This window comes from Heliconius melpomene, chromosome 13, assembly GCF_056956725.1.
Source record: "Heliconius melpomene rosina isolate 202511_hmr_F chromosome 13, ASM5695672v1, whole genome shotgun sequence".
NCBI classification, from domain to species: Eukaryota; Metazoa; Arthropoda; class Insecta; order Lepidoptera; family Nymphalidae; genus Heliconius; species Heliconius melpomene.
In genome coordinates, this window is record NC_140401.1 from 672,700 (window position 1) to 693,006 (window position 20,307).

General features: G+C 31.4%; 3 protein-coding genes and 1 pseudogene across 6 annotated transcripts; 1 reads left to right on the forward strand and 3 right to left on the reverse strand.

Moving 5' to 3' along the window:
• Positions 1-24: 24 nt before the first annotated feature.
• Positions 25-11,796, reverse strand: ABCB7 (ATP binding cassette subfamily B member 7). 4 transcript variants are annotated; one of them, XM_085195741.1, is made up of 14 exons: positions 11,611-11,796; positions 11,403-11,505; positions 10,177-10,253; positions 9,364-9,571; positions 8,738-8,904; positions 7,389-7,518; positions 7,119-7,267; positions 6,432-6,606; positions 5,441-5,598; positions 4,759-4,922; positions 3,814-3,943; positions 3,152-3,280; positions 2,631-2,777; positions 25-1,995 (listed from the first exon to the last, which is right to left on the reverse strand). In XM_085195741.1, the coding sequence occupies exons 1-14, from the start codon at positions 11,764-11,766 to the stop codon at positions 1,780-1,782; spliced, it is 2,109 nt and encodes a 702-aa protein (XP_085051867.1). In that variant the 5' UTR covers positions 11,767-11,796; the 3' UTR covers positions 25-1,779. The 4 variants fall into 4 exon arrangements, with proteins under 4 accessions (XP_085051867.1, XP_085051866.1, XP_085051865.1 ...); XM_085195740.1 differs by having other exon boundaries at positions 10,177-10,277; XM_085195739.1 differs by having other exon boundaries at positions 10,177-10,307.
• A 720-nt stretch (positions 11,797-12,516) lies between these two features.
• Positions 12,517-14,099, reverse strand: LOC146532379 (SET domain-containing protein 4). The gene has a single exon (XM_085196609.1). The coding sequence runs from the start codon at positions 13,898-13,900 to the stop codon at positions 12,527-12,529; it is 1,374 nt and encodes a 457-aa protein (XP_085052735.1). The 5' UTR covers positions 13,901-14,099; the 3' UTR covers positions 12,517-12,526.
• Positions 14,100-15,205: 1,106 nt separating this feature from the next.
• On the reverse strand, positions 15,206-16,713 carry LOC146532380 (uncharacterized; annotated as a pseudogene).
• Positions 16,714-18,079: 1,366 nt separating this feature from the next.
• mad2 (mitotic arrest deficient 2) lies at positions 18,080-19,915 on the forward strand. The gene is made up of 3 exons (XM_085196327.1): positions 18,080-18,302; positions 18,379-18,525; positions 18,836-19,915. Exons 1-3 carry the CDS (start codon positions 18,233-18,235, stop codon positions 19,240-19,242), a joined length of 624 nt encoding a protein of 207 aa, XP_085052453.1. The 5' UTR covers positions 18,080-18,232; the 3' UTR covers positions 19,243-19,915.
• The last annotated feature ends 392 nt before the right edge of the window (positions 19,916-20,307 follow it).

Below are 20,307 nucleotides of genomic sequence, written 5' to 3' on the forward strand. Positions count from 1 at the left end.
AATAGGAAAAATAAAACACAAACAACAACAAAAATAATATACTTATTTAACAGAAACTGTACATTATTTACACTTACAATTTCCTACATCGATCTATTTATTTGTTTACTTTTTATTAAATATATCAGTTAATTCCGTTCAACGGAATCAAATTTAAATAAATATTTTGATACATACAATAATTAAATATCTTTTAACAATATTTATCGAAACCAACATTTTAAATTAGAATATATCTGTTATATACATAATATATTCGTTATACATTAAAAACAACATTTTGGTATTATTTAGAAATGCTACATAAGTTTCTTTTATTTTTTGTTTTACGCATACAGCACGGAACCTTTCAGTAACAAACTCCGTTCCTCACGCACCGCAGTTTAGGAGACATTGTGTGATGAGCGTCGCGTTTTGTCCTCTTACCAGAGTATTTCTACTCTGTCAAACAATCTATTTCCCCGAGTGGAAATCGAACCCACAACCGTCGCGTTTACATCAGACGTTGTCCCATTGCGCCGAGACTATTTTATCCCATTATTATTATTAAGAGATTTTAGATTATTTCTTTTGTTTAATTAATTAAATTTAAATATAAACAAACATTTTCAATAATATTTGTATGTAAAGATAATGTTTTAAACATTTTAACATCGAGCAAATAAGTTTAAGAGCTCAATTTCCTTAGCTGTTACAGCTGCTCTAATTGTTTCCACTATCACGCGTGCGGGTACGATGAAGTCCCCATGCAACGCTTGGTCTTCACCAACCGATGAATTTCATTGATTGTTAGCCCACGTGCGGGGTATACCCGCATACCATAAATGGATAGCCTACTTTCCTTCTAGCCCTCTTTCCTACTAGTAACGAAAGTAGGCTCTCATTCAAGTAGGCTTCATGAAGGCTTAACGTCCAATGAAATTGAGGCTCAATATATTGAGATTTTATTAAGGTCATAATATATTTATAGTTATTTCCCCCGGGTGGAAATTGAACCCACAGCAACATTTAACAGCACAATATTTAACAACATTATAAATATTTAAAAATAAGATTTGGACATATTAAAAATGGTGAAACAAAATTAAAGGAAAAGTAATTAAAGGAAAACCCAATCAAGTACAAGAATTCCAATATAACAAAAAGTTTCAAAGCGTTATTATACAAAAACGACAAAAAAGCAGCAGGATTTACAGGACCCATCAAATGATCTCCTTTAAAAGCAAAGTATTTTACATATATTATGTTATGTATAATCATTTATTAAAGACATTCATTTTAATGAAATTTAAGAGAATTTGTAACATTTTGTACATAACATTTTAAATTTGTTACTATTTTAAGGTATAAAAAAAATAAATGTTATATTTAAATATATTACATTATACAAAATGTATGAACATTATGGAAAAAATAAGAAATTCTTTTTCTGTTTTGTTACAAAAACAAACTCTTTATACAATGTATCATAATAATGACTTATTATTATTTATATATTAGTGACATATTTTTAGTAGTAATTATTGAACACATTCGTCATTTATTAACGAAATTCATACTAGAGTCCATCAATTTCTGTATACTAATTTGACGAAATTCATGAACTTCACTAAAAATTAATGAAGTGTATTGGAAAAAAATACACATCGAAATTTATGAATTTCAATATATAAACTTAATGAATATTCATTTATTATTCACAGATCATAATTGAAATTGAGAAATTACAATAAAGTGAAGTTCACAAAATCCAATTAATTGAAATTGGTGAATTATAATTTAAACTTTAGGCAACGGATCCTTATTCTGTTTCTCCCACAGTCTGTAATACAAGGATGTTTTATTCTTTATCAAGTCAGCGTGAGTGCCTCTCTCGGAGATGGCGCCCCTCTCCAGTACTAGTATTTCATCCGCGTCCGCGACTGTGGATAGTCTGTGCGCGATGCATATTGATGTTCTTCCCACGGTGGCCGCTTTTAGTGCTTGAAGGATTGCCTGGATTTTTTTTAATCTATGTTAGAGATATTTATATTCATAATATCATTGAAACAACAACTCTAAAATAAACAATAAAAAATCTATCCACTCTATTCTTCACTTCCATTCACTTTGTTCGCCAAACTCCGCCGAATTCGAGAGGCATTAGGTGTTGAGGGGCGGAACTGAACGCCGCACTTCACCTCGTTATCAAAGAACAAGTATAAAATGAAAATAAATTAAATATAATAAGTGCCAAAGTGGGCACCAAGCACCACCATTGCATTTACAGTCAAACACTCTTCCATTAAATGTTAAAACACCTTGTACTTTGTTTTCATTGAATTGAATTCATACCCATATTCTCATGGACCAAACTCACAACCATACTAAAAGTTGTATATGTCAGATTGTGAAATTGTACACTATCGAAAAATTGTAAGCTGATTGGTCGCCTTTGCAGCAAAATCGACCAATACGCATTGTGACCACAGATATAAGAATCTAAAATGGTGTCAATAAAATGAAAGATTATTTATTATGTGATATAATACAGTATGTTGTATTTTTTTTTTTTTAAGATATTCGAAAATTAAAAAATCTTTATAATCTTACGGTGACATATACATAAATACAATAAAGAAAATCCTTACATGTTCCGTCAGAGAATCCAAACTTGAAGTTGCTTCATCGAATATAATCAACGGTGAATCTTTCAAGATGGCGCGCGCGATCGCAACTCTTTGTTTCTCTCCGCCGGAGAGCTTCAAACCGCGCTCCCCTACTTGCGTGTCATAGCCCTATTTTTTTTTTAAGAAAATAAGAAAATTATTTTGACAATGTTCATTTCATATTGAATTCGGTTTACTTTAATTTCTTCACTCACGTAATCAAAAGAAAAATAACTTTTGAGTTGTATATGACACATGACCCATTCAGTGGGTTCAGTGGGTTACATTAAAACAATTGACGTGATGTTATATAACCTTTTCCGATAAATGGAATATCCAACACAGGATTTTTTCAAGTAGTCCCTGTCATTAGAGTGCTGAAACATACTCTTCAGTTTTATAATATTAAGTTTAGAAGTACAGATGATACTAAATAGCTATGGGTACAAATATGGGTACGTATTGCTTGCACATATTTAAGTAAATCAATAAAATCTACAAACCTTAGGCCAAGTAACGACTGATTCATGTAGCTCTGCCATTTTGCTTGCTTTGTACACTTCCTCTTCACTCTTGGACAGGTCGCCATAGTGCAGGTTGTGAAGTATCGTGTCGTGGAACAGAACACAATCCTGTAATGTATTAAATATAATAAATAAAATTAATAGCAGAGAAAACCTCGTGTCAAGCAAGACACTCCGTTCACCACGAACGTTATGCGTTATTTGGCGGAATTCAACGCCGCTCTTTGTGTTCTTACCAGACGAAATGAAAGTTATTCTTTTTCTCAAGTGGAAATCGAACTAACAACTGTCGTGTTTCATAGTCACACGCTGCTCGAAAAATTAAAATAATCGAATTCCCATACAAAACGCTGTCCTAGAGCAGCGTCTATGGCAATATTAATAACAGTACTGTAATAATACTTTAAATATGGGTCATAAAAATCAAAATGATCACTAAGTCTCTTTTCGTATAGATTATTTTAAGAGGCGTCCGATTGTACTATCGCTGGGTTCGGTTTGTTGAATCCGGTTTGAGTTGAGTGGAGTGGAAAACGGACTTAACACTAGCTTCCCTCTGCCTACCCTGCTGAATGCGGGATACAGCGTGAAGCTGATTTGATTTGATTTATCTTTTACAAAAAAAGCAATAAATCACTAACCTGCGGTACAATAGCTATGGCCCGTCTCAAGCTCGCCAAGTCCAAGTCCTTTATATTCTGTCCAGCAATCGTTATTTCACCAGACTGGGGCTCGAAAAAACGGAACAGGAGGCGCACCATTGTTGATTTACTAGAAAACAAAATAAAATATAATCAATATAATATGCTCTGTAACTCGATTTGAGAAATTAATTATCTTCTTTTACTCATGATAACAAGACCAAGTAACTCTCTGATAACAAGACCAAGTACGTATTTGGGCCGCCGTACTTGGTCTTGTGGAACCGATTAACATGCATTTAAAATGTGTCGAAAATTTGGCAGGATGTGCTATGGAGTGTTTTAACACTGGGTTCCTAACTTTGGGTTAATCTGTAAATAAACACTCTACTATATAAAATGATCATCGAACCCACAACCGTCTTTAGTCATAGGCTACGTCACTGTGGACTCTCTCTATGGCTGATCTGTGTCTGCACATGGGTGATAACTGAGAAAATCTAATTTTAGTGGACATTTACCAGTGTAATAGAATAGACCTTAAAACTTAATTTTTTTTTATCAGTTCGTCTGTGTGTCTGTACACGCTAATTCCAGAAAGCTTAACCTATTTAAATGCAGTGCTTGATTTTGCTGTTTTTTGGCAAAGTTCTCTTAACATTTCGTATTTATTTTATTTCAATTTAGGTGCATATATAAAAGTTATATCGATATTAAGCATTTTGTTTGACAAAATTGCTACTACATAGCTGTTTTATTGAATTGGCTTAAATTATAGTTTCTATATTTTTATATTAAATTTTTTTTTTTATTATTATTAGAACACGAAAGTAATTTAGATTAGTATACAAATAATTGTGCTGTTCAAGCGAGGAAGTCGCGAGCGGGTCGACAGTATAAGATATTTATGTAAGTACTTTTTTCAACAAACTTTGAACTCCTTACCCACTCCCAGAACCACCGACGATGCCAATTTTTTTCCCCGCCGGTATAGAGAAGCTTAAATTTGAGAATATCGGCTTCCCATTAATATATTTAAAGGCGACATCTTTGAATTCTATTGATGCTGTTTTGATATCGATTTGTAGTTGTGGCGCTTTGTCTTTCTCCTGTATAGGAGATATTAGTATTATAATAAAAAAAAATTGGTATTAGTTATTTAGTCGTAAATAGAATTGTTTTTTTTAGCAGGGTATGTAGAAGGAACCTGGTGTTAAACCACTGCTTTTCTGCTGCCACGCAACCCCCCAATTCTCAGATATTTCGTTTTGAACTGAGAAACTCAAGGCTGATTTTTTTTTGCAAACAAAGCAACGAAATAAACATAAATCATTCCCCTGAGTGGGAATCGAGTCGAAACCGTCGCGTCGAAATCAGGTCATATATATTTACATTTTACTACATCCACACTATATTAATTATCTAAAATCTTTCTACAGTACAATCGACGAGCCGTGATCGCCTTGAAGCAGACGATTTTGATAATTTACTTTCCAAGTGTGGTGTTTTAGAATACCTAACTTCAAAGCGGCTACAACATACTGTACTTCGTAATTATATCTTTCAGTTTATCACATAGCACCACACTTATCTATAAAGCACGTCAAGTGACATCATGTCACGTCACCTGCACTTTGGACTGCAGCGTCATGAGCGTGAACATGGTGTGCATATCGACTAGCGCCTGCCGCACCTCGCGGTACACAGAGCCCAAGAAGCCCAGCGGTACAGACAGCTGGAACAGGAGCCCGTTGACCATCACCAGGTCTCCAACTGACATGTTGCCTGGAGTGAAGGAATTTAAATAAGTATTACTTGATATATTCAATATTCATGCATATAGAAAGGTAAAACTTTAAAATTAAATAATAGTTAAATCAGCTTCACGCTGTATCCCGCACACAGCAGGGTAGGCATAGGGAATCTAGTGTTAAGACACTCCGTCTTCCACTTTCTGCTGAATTTTGGAGGCAATGCGTGTTCAGTGGCAGAACTCAACGCCGCGTAGGTAAACATTTTGAAAACAAATTTTATTTTATTTATTTATTTATAAAATTAAATGAAATGAAACGAAACGAAACGAAACGAAACGAAGCGAAACGAAACGAAACGAAACGAAACGAAACGAAACGAAACGAAATAAAATAAAATAAAATAAAAGGTAGTACTTTTATTTATTGAACAATTCAAAAGTACTAAAAAGTGTATTAATATCATAAAATCTTTATGCTAATAACATAGTATGCTAGTATATACTAATTTTATATAGCTGAAGAGTTTGTTTGGTTGAACATGCTAATCTTCGGAACAATTTAAACTGAAAAAATATTTTCGTGTTGGATTATTTATTTATTTAACCTAACCAACCATAAGTGCCGTACAAACTGGCTCGGGCACTTGGAATAAATCAAAATTGTTAAAGATAAAATATAAAATGATGTAATATTTAATATTTACATTTCCACAATCTGATAATGGGGCAAAGCTCTGCGTTGAGTTCTGCCACTCAACACGCAATACCTCTAGAAGTGTCTTAATTGAAACGGACACTTGCTACTGCTACAGCCCTCTGCCTACCCTTTTATGTGCGGGATACAGCTAGAAGCTTAAAAATATACCTTTAGCAATCTCATTAGCCGCCATTATCATGATAACGCTTAAGCCAGCGCTAAAAATAGCATGCTGTCCAAAATTCAATAAGGCGAGACTCGACGCAGTTTTAAGTGAAGCAGCTTCATACTTTTTAAGGCTATCGTCGTATTTCCGAAGTTCGTAGTTTTCATTGTTGAAATACTGGAATTTATATAATTTATACTTTAATTTTATTATTACGAGCTTTATTTAGATCTTAATAGAGTTTTTAATTACTATCATAAAAATATTTAAGCTATAATATATATATAATATACTATGGGAAAAATAAAATATGACCAATTATTGAAATATGTAAATTATAACTTTAAGTAAAGAAAAAGTTAAAATATTAAATTGCATATAAAAAGTATTCACCATTTGGCAAAAAAAGGAAGATAATTTTGTTCAATCTGCATTAAACAAAAAAATCTGAATAATCTAAAGCACAAAACTTAAAATAGACGATTATAGAAATATTGATATTTTAAATAAAACTATTTTAGAGATGCATAAAAAGTCGACACTGCATTTTGCTTTAACAGAACATATCAAAACAGAGCTACTGCTCTATAGTCGCAGTGTAATACTCTGCGTGAGAATCGAACCCACATCCACTACAGTTATAGTCAATCACAGTATCCACTATGATTGCAAAACAAAATTTCACTCACTTTAACGGTTTCATAATTAATCAATGAATCAACGGCTTTATTCCCCGCCTCATTCTCAGCTCTGTTCATATAAACTCTAAATTTTGTCCGCCATTGTGTTATCGCTAATGTGAAAGCCGCGTATACACCCACACAGCTAAATGCTACGCCTGGAAATTTGAAATATATATATATATATACATACTAGAAAAATATTATTAAAAACTACTTAAGACCTTTTAAAAGATTTATTCTAAAGTTAAGCTTTATAATATAAGTATAGATATTTACCTGCAAACGCCAATCCTCCTTTAAGTCCCAATATCATAGACACTAAGGACAATTCAAATATGGTGGGCACTATGTTGAACACCATGGCAGAAAGAACAAAGTTAATAGCTCTTGAACCACGGTCTATTGTCTGAAATGTTCATTATTTTCATTATAATATTTATGGGGAGCTATAAAACTAATTTAAGTGATTGCAATGGTTGTGAATGCGATGCCCACTTTTGGGAATGATTATATTTTTTGCCCTGCTCTACTAGACAAAATGCGGCGTTGAGCACTCAACAAAGAGTATCTCAAAAGTTGGACAATGCCTGGAGGACAAAGTCTTAACATTAGATTCATTCTGCCTACCCTGATATGTGCGGGATACAGCATGAAACTACAAAAAAATCTATGTATATTTATAACTAGCGGACCCGGACGCGGCTACGCCTGCTTGAAATATAAGAATATAATTTCTATAGAAATATAATTTCAATCTAGATGAAATGCTAAAAGTGACTATTATATTTATTTTCATAAGGATGAATATCAAAATGACGCGGTAACGAACGCGGTCGCGTAGCGACGTTGGTTGTTATTAACATGGCAGAATAAATTGCATGTCAAATTAGAAAGTATTTTAATATATTAGTATATATGTGTAATGTAATATTATATAGCCTATAGCACTTCTGAAGAATGCAGCTTTCATACAAAACAAAAACAAAGTAAATCGATCCAGTAGATCCAGAGATCTTAGCGTTCAAACAAACAAACAAACAAACAAACTCTTCCGCTTTATTATATTAGTATAGATAATACAAGTTATTAAGAATTAGTAATTGCTAAAATAGATTTACATTATATTTAATATGGCATGGCATGATATTTAATAAGGAAGACTCCATTCATTTGGCAATTTAAAATGTAATAAAATTTATAAGCTTCACGCTGCCAAACAGCAGGCAGGCAACAGGCAGGCCTAGTGTTAAGACACTCCATTCCCTACTTTCCGCCGAACTCTGGAAGCACTGGCCTCGACTCCAGAGCGACGAAATTGGTAAATATAAATTTAAATAAATATTTCATTTTCTCGAGTGTGGATCGAACCCACAACCAGTCACGTTACGTTACGCTACGTTACGTAAACTTTGTGCCCTTGCGACACAACTGGCCTAAATTATATATATTTTTTATTTCGAAATTAAGCTATAATAATTTTTGAAAGTTAAGATTGGTTTAATATTGTGTTTTATATTAACAGCCAGCTAAAAAAAAAATTTATTATTTAAAAAATATTTTTTAAAATATTTTTATAGAAAACCTAAAACAGAAAATAAAAAAAACTAAAATAAATAATAGCTCACCTTAGACAAAGCACCTGTCTGCCTTCCCAAATGAAAACTCAAATCTAAATTATGTAAATGTGTGAACACGTTGCAGGCTAACTTCCTTATTGAGTGTTGCGCCACTTTAGCGAATACTGCGTTTCTTAATTCATTAAAACCAGCTGCTGTCGCACGGGCTATGCCATCTGGAAAGAAGTATTATAATTTGAATTTTTATAATATATAAATACATTTGAACCATCGTAATGCAGTGGAGAAGACGCGATTGTTGTGTAAATAATTTAGTGATGAGTTCCGCCGCTTAACACACAATTATTAACCAAGTGTCGTAACACAGGGTCAGCATCCCACCCTCCCTATATAAATTCAAATTCAAAATATTGTTTATTCAAATAAACTATAAAAGCACTTTTGAATCCTCGAATGTACATGTCAAAAAAAAGCTACCACCAAAGAAGAAGACACCAAGAAAGAAGCGCCGGCAAGAAACTCAACAGTTGCTCTTTTCAAAGTCAATGGTATATTTTACTATTGCATTAGCTGGCAGCTGTCCTGCCCGACATTCAATAGACATTAATTCCATACATGTTTATCCTCTAAATATTAATATCTATAAGAGATACTAAGATAACTAAAATACTCACATCCCACCAGCAAACTAAAGGCCGTAGTTCCAAGAGCCTGTGGCACAGTTGCCATTCCTAACAAAGCTTCACCCGTACTTGACACGGTCAATTGATTCACCTCATCGACTGCATACTTGAATAGGAACGGCACTGTCACATTCATGACTTTAGCTCCGAATAAAAGGGACAGGGATATCATTACTCTGTTCCTTATCATTTGATTATCCTGAAAAATAAGTTTAAGGTCTAAATTAATAATAGTTATTTTTGTTTTTATGTTTTATCCCGCACATAGCAGGGCAGGCAGTGGGAACATAGTGTTAGAACAATTTTCGAGATATTGCATTTTAAGTTCTGTCACTTAACATTGTTTTTTGTGTTCGTATTTAGAAATTAGAATTATGAATTGTAACTTTTAAATACACTATATATAATAATATTTTATTAATTTAAATCAGAGACAATAAGTTCAAGACACTATATTTAGTGGTGGAGTTTGACTTAATAGAGAGAAGGAAGATAGAGAGCACCTATTATCAAGACACTCTTTTCTCATTCATTTTATTAAAAACAACAGGGATATGAAAGTAATTAATTCATCCAGGAGAGGATTGACCCTTACAACCATCACACTTACCACTAGAAGCAGCCCCAATGCTGTATAAAAAAATGTCTAATTGTATGTGATACAGTAAAACATAGCATCATCACACAACATTTTGCAGGAAGTGGCTTAAGAAATGTCTTATGTTCACTCTGCTTAAACTGCTGTATGCAATATATAGCATAATGCTGAAAAAAACAGAACTCTCTATATATTTAACAACTCACCTTAGGCCATACATAAGCTAACATCCCTCTAACCATGTCCATACCAGAGACCGGCTTAGCATCCCCCAAGTTGACATCTTCACGATCAAGAACAGATGCGCCTGGATGAAAGCAGTCTCTCTTTTGTATCCCTAGGGGCGGGGAGACCATATCAGGATATTGGGTATGGGTACATGATTATATTAAAAATTACTAGTAAAAAGCAATAGTTTACATAAGTCTAATTTTAATATTACCAAGCTCATTTATAATCTGTGCAATGTTGGTTATATGTTATGTATATAAAAAACTATTCAAAAAATAATAAAAAAAAAAATTAATAATATATCTAATATAATACACAATCTAATACTGTTAAAATATAATTAAGTCTAATCAGTATACATAATTTTGATATTCATAGTGCTCATTAATATGTATATCTATAAAATACCTATTACATCATGTACCCTAATGGAAAACAAAACAAAAGATAGGATAAGGCAAAACAGGCATAAAGGAGTGCAACAGAATGGGTAAATAAAAGGAAGTGAGAGACTGTTCAACCAAGCATTAAAAATGACGCAAATCTTGTTAAATAATTAAATGAAAAATATAAACAGTGCTATTAGTTGCAATATGCAGACATAACATGATATAGGAATATGTATGAACAAATAAAGCAAATTATACATTACAATTATTTTGAAATATTGAATTACTTTACAAATATGTACAATAAATCTGTTTTAATGTAAACAAAAATATATTAAGTTTTATTCATTTAGTTGAACTTTTTTAGTTTTTGTAGGCCAGTTGTGTAGAGGCACAAGCATGCGATTGTAATAGACAGGTTATGGGTTTGATTCCTAGACATGGAAATGAAATATTTAATATTTTCATTTTCCTTATTCTGGTATCAAGGCAATATGTGGCGTTAATTTCTGCCACTCACCAGGCAATACCTCCAGAATCAGGTGTAGAAGTGTTCTACCACTAGGTTCCTAGATTCCCTCTGCCTACCCGGATATGTATTTTTTTTTCTTCACACTGTATCCTGTATGTGTACAGCTAAAAAAAAATGTTTAAGATTCTACTAGTAAAACAATTGTAATAGCTGGTAATGTTTTAGCAATTTCAAGGTCAGTTTAAAATTACGCAACAAAATAAACTAAAGAAAATATCAACTATCTATAGGAGCTTAGGAATTAATAAAAAATAAGTTAAATGTTCAGTTCACGACTTACCAACTGGAATTTTCCCAGTTTTCGGCTTATTAACCAAAACAGCCGCCAAAACATTTTTGGCGGAGTCTTGCCCAGGATTGGTTGATGAACTAGAAGAATATAACTAAAAAAAATAAAAATAAACAAAATTCAAACAAAAATTAGCACAATATATGCCTTATACCAATAAATCACAATTTGCTTATCACAAACTATAATTCAAACATACCCTGAAACAACTTGTAGCGGCGCATTGATTACAAATTATATTCAACTGAGGTTTATTTAGTATAACTGATCGATTATTTAGGAATGATTTCGCCAATTTAATATGACTTTTTAATATTTTATCAATTTTCCTATTCGACAGAAGTGCTGCCGCCATGGTCGCTTATCTAGCACTTTGACACTGACATTGGAAAAATTATATTTGATTAGTGTTGCCTATTAATTACTTTCATATATTATAAAACAATATTCGATTAATATGAATTGATCGGTTTCTTATTTTTTTCCTAAGTACCAAATATACTAAATAACTCCAAAAAAAATAAGTTGACTATAAAATATAAGTGGAGTATATAAAAAGGGTCCTAAAATATATCATATTATGATACAAAATAAATAAATAAAGATTATTATATGAATATTTATTTACGTTTATATTTCCATTTCTTCGCTCTGGTGTCGAGGCAAAGCGCGGCGTTGAGTTCTGCCACTCAACACGCAATGCCTCCAGAATTCGGCAGAAAGTGGGGAACGAAGTAAGAACATTAACAGTAGGTTCCAGCGTTGCCAGTTTTGCCGTTCCAGCGTTGCCAGTTTTCTCTCGGTGAAAAGCCGGATTTTTGAACATTTTAAGTAAAAAAACGGAAATTTTTCCACCAAAATCGGGACCGAATAATAATAATTGGAATTTAATTTATTATATATCCATTTATTGGAATTTTAAATAAAGCTTTCCATTACTAAATTAAAGCTCGTAACATAGGATTGTTAGAATCTATTTACTGACAATACAATATGTATAATATTTTTTAGTATGAGGTGGATTTTAAGGTGAGATTTAAAATGTATATAAATATGTACTAAAATATTATAAAGGGTTGATAACTACATGAATAAATACAACATACCACATTGATCTAACATTTAATAAACTTTTCTAATATACTAACATACGAACACATAACATTTATACAGTTATCTAAAATAAAACTTTTATTGAAAATGCTTAATTTCCTTAGACTGTTTTGAATGATCACAAGTCGTTCTTTTACCAATGGCTTAATAAATTCTATTAGGACTCTGTCATTGGAGCAAATGGCAGCTGAATAGATTAATCTACTTATATCTATGTTTTTATTGTAATAATATTTTACAACCATTAATAAACCATAAAAATTAAAACTTAGGCCTCTTAAATCAATATACAAATCATTATTTAACTTGTGGTTATTTATAAAAGACAATTGATCAGCAGACAGTTTAATATCATTTTTACTTAAAAAACATTCAATTTTCTCAAAATTAAATGACACGAAATCTATGTCATTTGTCGGTAAATAAAATCCATATTCTGTTATCAACTTTAAATTATGACTGTCACCATAGCATATAAAAACCTGTGTATATGGTTCAAAATTATTTTTTGTATAAATAGAAAATCTGACTTCTGAAAATATACTTGTATTTATTTTAGTGATAGACATATTTACCATTTCTTTATTAACTATTAGTTTAGTTTCGTTTCTTGTATGTGGACTGTGGTTAATCATATCCAAATATGGGCATAAAGATATTTTAGTATTGTCATGGATCAATGATAAAATAGATTTATTTACATTATCTAAATCAATCACTTTAGATAGATCCATGTAAACACACCTTGTATTCACTGTAAAATAGGCCCATTCATACCCAGACATTGAAAAATAGTTTTTAAAGGTTTGAACTGCAATGCTATCATTTAAAGTATTTTGTAAAATATCATCAAAAATATTAAATGAGCTCTCAATCATATTTCTTTGTTTATTAATCACAGATACTATTTCATCATCTACATAATTCTTTATTTCATTTGGCAAAAAATAAGGTACAGTGTACTCTTTTGGTAGGCTTTCCAAATAAATGTGCCATTTGCATTCAACTCCTTGAGTTTTTAAATATGCCAAGTAAAACGCCATCAATGATTGAAATGATACCTTTCGTTTGTACAATTCTAAGCATAAGATTTTGTTTTTTAAAAATATACTACAAAATACAACATCCATTAACAAACTAGTTACATTTATAGTTAAATTAAGAGGTAAATTTATAAGTTCTTCGCCTGCACTTATTTTCTTTTTTGTTAGAACACCTCGACCGGTATCGCTAAATATTGCTAATACAAGTTTCTTATTATAACACACTCCTTGTTTAGAAAGCCAAGTATTCAACAATATTAAATCTTTCTCATTATTGCATGTGTGAAATTTCGTCAAATTCTGGTGTCTTCGCTTTCTCTGTGTTCGGCCCATTTTTGTTTGTTGTACTAATTGTTCTTCTTAATTGACTGTTTATCATTAACCTAATCTTATTTCATTTTTTAAGTAATAAGAGATTTAAATTTATAAAATTTTCAGTGCTCATTTTGTTAATTAGTGCGTCTTGAAATGTAAATTATCGAAATTCACAAATAAATCGATTTAAATCGACATGACACTGGCATATTTTGGATATTGACAAATATTCAAGTACGTTCAAAAATATCGTTGCTATGATACGTTCATTAATTGGACCGTTTATTTTGAAAGTGGTGTAAGTCCATTTTTGAGAAAAATGAGCTATCACGTAATTCATGCTTAATTTAATGTATTTTTTTTATATATAACTAGTCCGTGTTTAATTTCTCAAAAAAAACCCATGTTTTGAACAACTTAAAATCAGTCGGTAAATGAAATTGCATAATCATCGACATACTAACCTTTAATTTTCTCGAAAGAAAAGAAAATGGACTTACACCACTCTCAAAATAAACGGTCCAATTAGAGTATTCGAATATAAAGACCGAAAAATCCAATTTTATTTGGGAAATAGATGGGTAAAATTGCAAATTGTACAGTATTTAAGTTTTACAGAAGTTATATAGTATTTGTAGAAAGTGTAAATAATATTGTAATTAAAGAACACCTTTCAAATCACGCTGCATCCCACACACAGCAGGGTAGGCAAAGGGAACCTAGTGCTAAGACACTCCGTTCCCCATTTTTCACCGAATTCTTTAGGCATGGCTTGTTGTGTGGCGGAACTCGGCGCTGTGCTTTACCTCGATACCAGAGCGAGAAAATGGAGAATATAAATTTTAAATAAATATATTCATATATGAGGAGCTTAATTTCAAACCCCGCCATAACACTTTTCATTAAATGTCGGTAAAACGTAAAAAACTTTTAAAACAATTATTGTGTACAATATTTTTCAAAAAATACAGTGACAGCTTTATATTAAGACTGGCAATACTAAAGAACATAGTCTCCGAGGAGAATAATTAAAAATAACGTAAAAATAACCATTACAATTTTGGTTTTAGTGGATTTTGAAGCATACATTTGATTTTAGTGGGGTTTGATATAAACACTGTTTGTTTTAGCGGGATTTGCAATTGACAGATTTTGACATGTGGATGGTTTTATTCAGTTATAAATAGTGAAATGTTAATAAAACTATTTAGGCACATTTATAAGATTCTAGGAACATGGAAATATTAATAGAGGTTAAAGTTTGAACATTGTTTATTAATTAAATTAAAAACAAATAATAAAAGAAAATAAAAGAGTGGAATTTAAGAACAATTTTAAATATGTGTTTCAACGTCCTCAAAACCATATTCACAATAATGCTCTTCGACATTATTTTCAGTACCGAAGCTACTGAATGTTTCGACATTTGCATGCAGTCTTGCTTCAATATTTTTATAATATTCTAAAGTAGACAAATTTCTCCAATCTGTCCCGAAATGCTTTTCGAGAAGTTTGACAACATCGTCCACCTTTGCCTTTATTGGAAAATTTATGTTTGCTAGTACTAACTCGAGAGAAAACATTGTTATTTTTTTATTTTTTTTTGTAATTCTTTTTTTTCCGTTGAGTTCACTTTTATAATTAATTTCTCCTTGAACTAATACGTTGTCAGATTTTGATCTAGTTATAAAAATACGCTTTGATTTCATAAAAGGAAAATGCCAAGAGGTAGTAGGTTTTATAATTCTTTCATAAGCTTTCTTCCAGTCGTAGACTGGTATAGTTGACAGGTCTACGACAGTTCCATTTTCCGCAAGCACAGAGACGTATTCTGCTGGACAAGTTACAATTTCTTTAGTTTTTAATATTTTTTCGATCCTAGCAAATACACGGTCAGGAGGTATAAAGGAATGTCCTACTATGGGATATATTAATTCAATTTTTTTTACATGTCTAGGTGCTTCACAATACAACCATTTACCCAACATAACAACCATTGCAGTATTCTTATTCTGCCCGGAACAACCGTCGCATACCACTCGTAAAATCTCGATTTTCTTGTTAAAAGTAACATGTTGTAGATAATGATATACTGCACTTACAATTTGATTTCCTGCCTTATTATGGACTACTTCACTCCAATAATATGAATTTACATTTTTTTTATTTAATTTTGCCTTAGAATTTCCATCTACAATTGCAAAGTGATAAAAATTAAACTGTCGACTAAAATACGCTGATTGGTCTGGAAGCTTGGGTAGCGGCTGGTTTTTCTGACAGTCAAATGTAATAGTTTTAATAGTCTCATCTTCCTCTTGGAGTATTTTGTAAAACGCTTTATACTTTAATCTGTGAATTCTTTTATTAGTCATAAGTTCCTGTCTTTTTCTTGGGTCGCTTTCAGATGTTATTTGCTCTTGCAGAGAAATACATGTAGAGCAGACGTCTGTTCTCGGGGAACCGAAACCAATGTTGTAACATGTATTAAATATATTGCGAAAAAAACTTTGTGTAACCTTAAGATCATCCTGATTTTCTGCATTATAGAACCGCCATAATTTTCGAATATTAAGCTCGGCCGGGAGATATAATCTTTGTGTTTTTGATAATGACTTTCTTGGCATTTAAGTTTCTCAATAAAACATTCAACTGCCACTTTTTTTGCCGAGAATTTTTGGGATTTTCGATCACCTCCTCTCTTTTCTTCTGGATGATTCCCTCCACTTTCATAAAATCTTCTCGTAATACCCTTAATTCTATCTTTTTTAACCAGAAGAGCATCCAAGAACGTTTTTTGGCAAACTGGTATCATTTGACTATGGTTTCCAATGATATAATATTTAGTAGCAATGTTTCTTTTAGAATTTTCTTTTTTTTAAAAGCTTTTTTTACGTTGCAGTATTTTAAAATGAAATGATCTTGAGAAATTTTCGTCGTACATTTATAAAAATTTCTATGAAATCTGCTTATTTCCTGGTAAGTTAATTTAGCGCATCTGAAAGATTTTTGGTTATGATTGCATTGCGGGAACTTCGGTAAACCTTTACTTTCATACCTGAAACAATATTTTTACATTAAAACAACCAAACGCAAGAGCAAGGATAAGATTTCGCGTATTGTGCTCGGCTTCGTTTTGCCTCAATGAAAACGTAGCATTATACTGCCTTCTGGTTAATATAAGAAGTTTTTTTTTGCAATATAGTTGTAGATAATAAAGCATTTTTTTTATTACTTGGATATTACAACATAACATAAGCAATAAGTAACCTACCTTTTAAATACCTACACAAAAATCTCCATTACGTTTCCCCAGAAACAGATGTAAGGACAAATTAGAAGAAAATAGACCCCGAATAGTTTTAATTTACAGTTAATAAAATAACGAACTAGTTTTATAAAACTAAAGATTTTTTAATAACATTTTGCATAACATCATCCCCTTCACTTTAACATGTAGTTTAATACAAAATTTTACGTACCTTTTGTTTTGCTCTGCAATGCGTTTCCATGTTGATCTATCACTTTTTCTCTTTCTGGCATGTTTAGGATCACATTTAGTAACAAATTGTGGTAAGTCATCCATTTGTTATTTAAAATAAACATAAAAAACTAACAGCACTTCTTCACGTTTTTAACTACACCGCCATAGTGTTTGTTGTGTCACGTGATGCAAACTCCTTGCTGTGATTGGTCGATTTGGATTTAGCGGAATTTGAAACGCATTGGATATATTTTAGCGGTATTTGCAACAAACTGTAACTTTTGTAAGCCGATTTATTAAGATTTTAGCGGCATTTGTTTATAATTTTTAAACTAACATGAAAAAATAAATGATGACGCTTCATATTCAAACGAAACAATGTTTTTAGTCAAATATCGTTTTGGCGGGTTTTGAAACTAAACTCTTCATATTTCCTCTCTGCTCAACCCACAACCAGTCTCGTTTATAGTCACACACACAGAACACATTTACTTCGTCACACACTTGTACCCCTACACCAAGAGTCCAAGACTAGCTTTCGAACATCTTTCAAAGACATTTTTTTTGCACAAACCATGCTTATAATTGTCATTTAATATTTTTTTTGCGTTTAATAAAAAAAAATATGAATAACAAAAAATAATAAAATAAACTTAAGTACAAGCACAAAAATATTAATCTTTCCAGTATTGCCATAATACCAAAATTGTAAACACATATGTCAAACTCATATGTCTCTCTTTAAAAATTAAGAGCGTTATTAACGGTTTTGTATTTTCGTTTACTTTATTATCACATTTTATAGCTTATATTGCATTTATTAACTAAATAAGTAAATAATCGTATTAAAATAACTTAATTAAGTAAAAATGTCACAACAACAGACCAAAAACTGTATAACTCTCCGTGGTTCAGCGCAAATTATTTGTGAATATTTGAGTAAGTTTCCCAATCCCTAAATGGCATTATTTGTATACTTAGAATATAAATTTCAATAATTTCAACATATTTTCAGAATTCGCTATTAATTCAGTATTGTTTCAAAGAGGACTATATCCACCCGAATCGTTTAAAGCGGAACAGCAATATGGGATGACGTTACTGATATCAGAAGATCCCCAAATCAAGAACTTCCTTTCAAATCTTCTATCTCAGAGCGAAGGTAAGAAATTGTTAGTTCTATATATTATAGTAGTTCTTTTATAGTTTTAAAATCCTACAAATTTCTATAACTAATGTCACTACAAATGTATGCATGATATGATTCAAATAAGTACAATATTGGTCTACTCATTTCATACTACATTGTGTATATTTTGATGTCTAAGGTAACAATATTACATATTCATCAGTTTTATACCCTGATAGTTTGGATGCTTTGTTAGTTTGATGGCTGTACCTGAACTGAACCAAGGAATAATCTAAACTAAAAAAAATAAAAAATTATCCATCCAATTATTATTTGTTTTTAGAATGGATTGTAAACAAAAAAGTGAAAAAACTATCACTAATAATTCTCAATGTGGCTAACAAAGAAGTTCTAGAGTGCTGGGATTTTAATGTACAGTATGAAGATGGGGATATAGAACTATCAAAAGAAAAGCATGAAACAACGGGAAGTAAAGATTTAAAGAAAATAAAACAAGAAATTAGAGATGTAATGTTACAAGTGGCAGCAACTATATCATTTTTGCCACTATTAGACTGTAGATGTTCTTTTGATGTGTTAGTTCATGCTAAAACAGATTGCGATGTACCCGAGAAATGGGCTGAAGCAGATCCTGTTAATATTGTGAATGCACAAAATGTACAGTTGAAATCCTATTCTACGAGTTTACATAAAATGGAAACAGTTGTCAGTTATAAGCTTGTTGATTAATTTTTTTAGTAATATAGAGTTTTTTGGTAAGACTGATAATTTTAGTGAAGTGGCAGAAACAATTTTATTTAGTGTCGCAGGTTTAGTAGTAAATAAATGATTTTGAAACATATTCATTCACATTACTTTACAAATAAATTTTGTATAACATACAAATTTAATCCATGGAGAAAAAAATCTTCTTAGCATTCATTCCATGCATAAATTTTTTTTAGTTACTACAAAATCATTTCTGAAATTAAAATTTGCATTGTTTCCATTAAAATTGTCACTATTTTTTAATTTGCTGTAAGTACTGCTTTTACATTTTAAGAATACTCTCCCAATTAAATTATTCTTTCACACATGTTCACCCAACGGTGCGATGCAAAGGAGGGTAATGTGTTTATCAATCTATATATATATGTTTGTATATATATGGCATTGTAGAGACCAAAACTATTGATCAACTTTGATTATTAGTATGTCAATCAATTCCTTTAACTTTATGAGTGTCACTAAAAAAATACAACCAGACCAGAAAAGTGAAAAAAATATGTTAGATGTTTTTTATAATTTTTTCATTTTATGTAATTTAAACATTTTTTCTATTTTATCCTGTGATAATATGTATAATAAGTAATTTTAAACATAAGATCACTCATGAAGTATTTTTTAATTTATTTTCTATGCTTTGTACTAATAAAATAAATTATGGGAGTAATCTTTAGTTTTCTTGGCCTTTTTTAATATAGTATAACTTTTTTTATAGCTCCACACTGTATCCATCACATAGCTACGACATAGGATATAAAGCACATAGGATATAAAGGGAACTTAGGAACCTGATGTTAGGACACTCCATTCCCATTAAGACACTTAAGTTTCCTGCTATCGATGATGAGTGAGGAAATGAAAATATTAAACATTTCCTAGAGTGGGAAGAGAACCCACAATCTGTCGCGTTTACAGTCTTACACTTGTGCCCTTGCACAACGACTAGCCTCAAAATAATGTTCTAAATTTCACTGTCGTATTGATTTTTAGTATAATATAAATATCTCTTTATTTCTTTTGGGCATACAT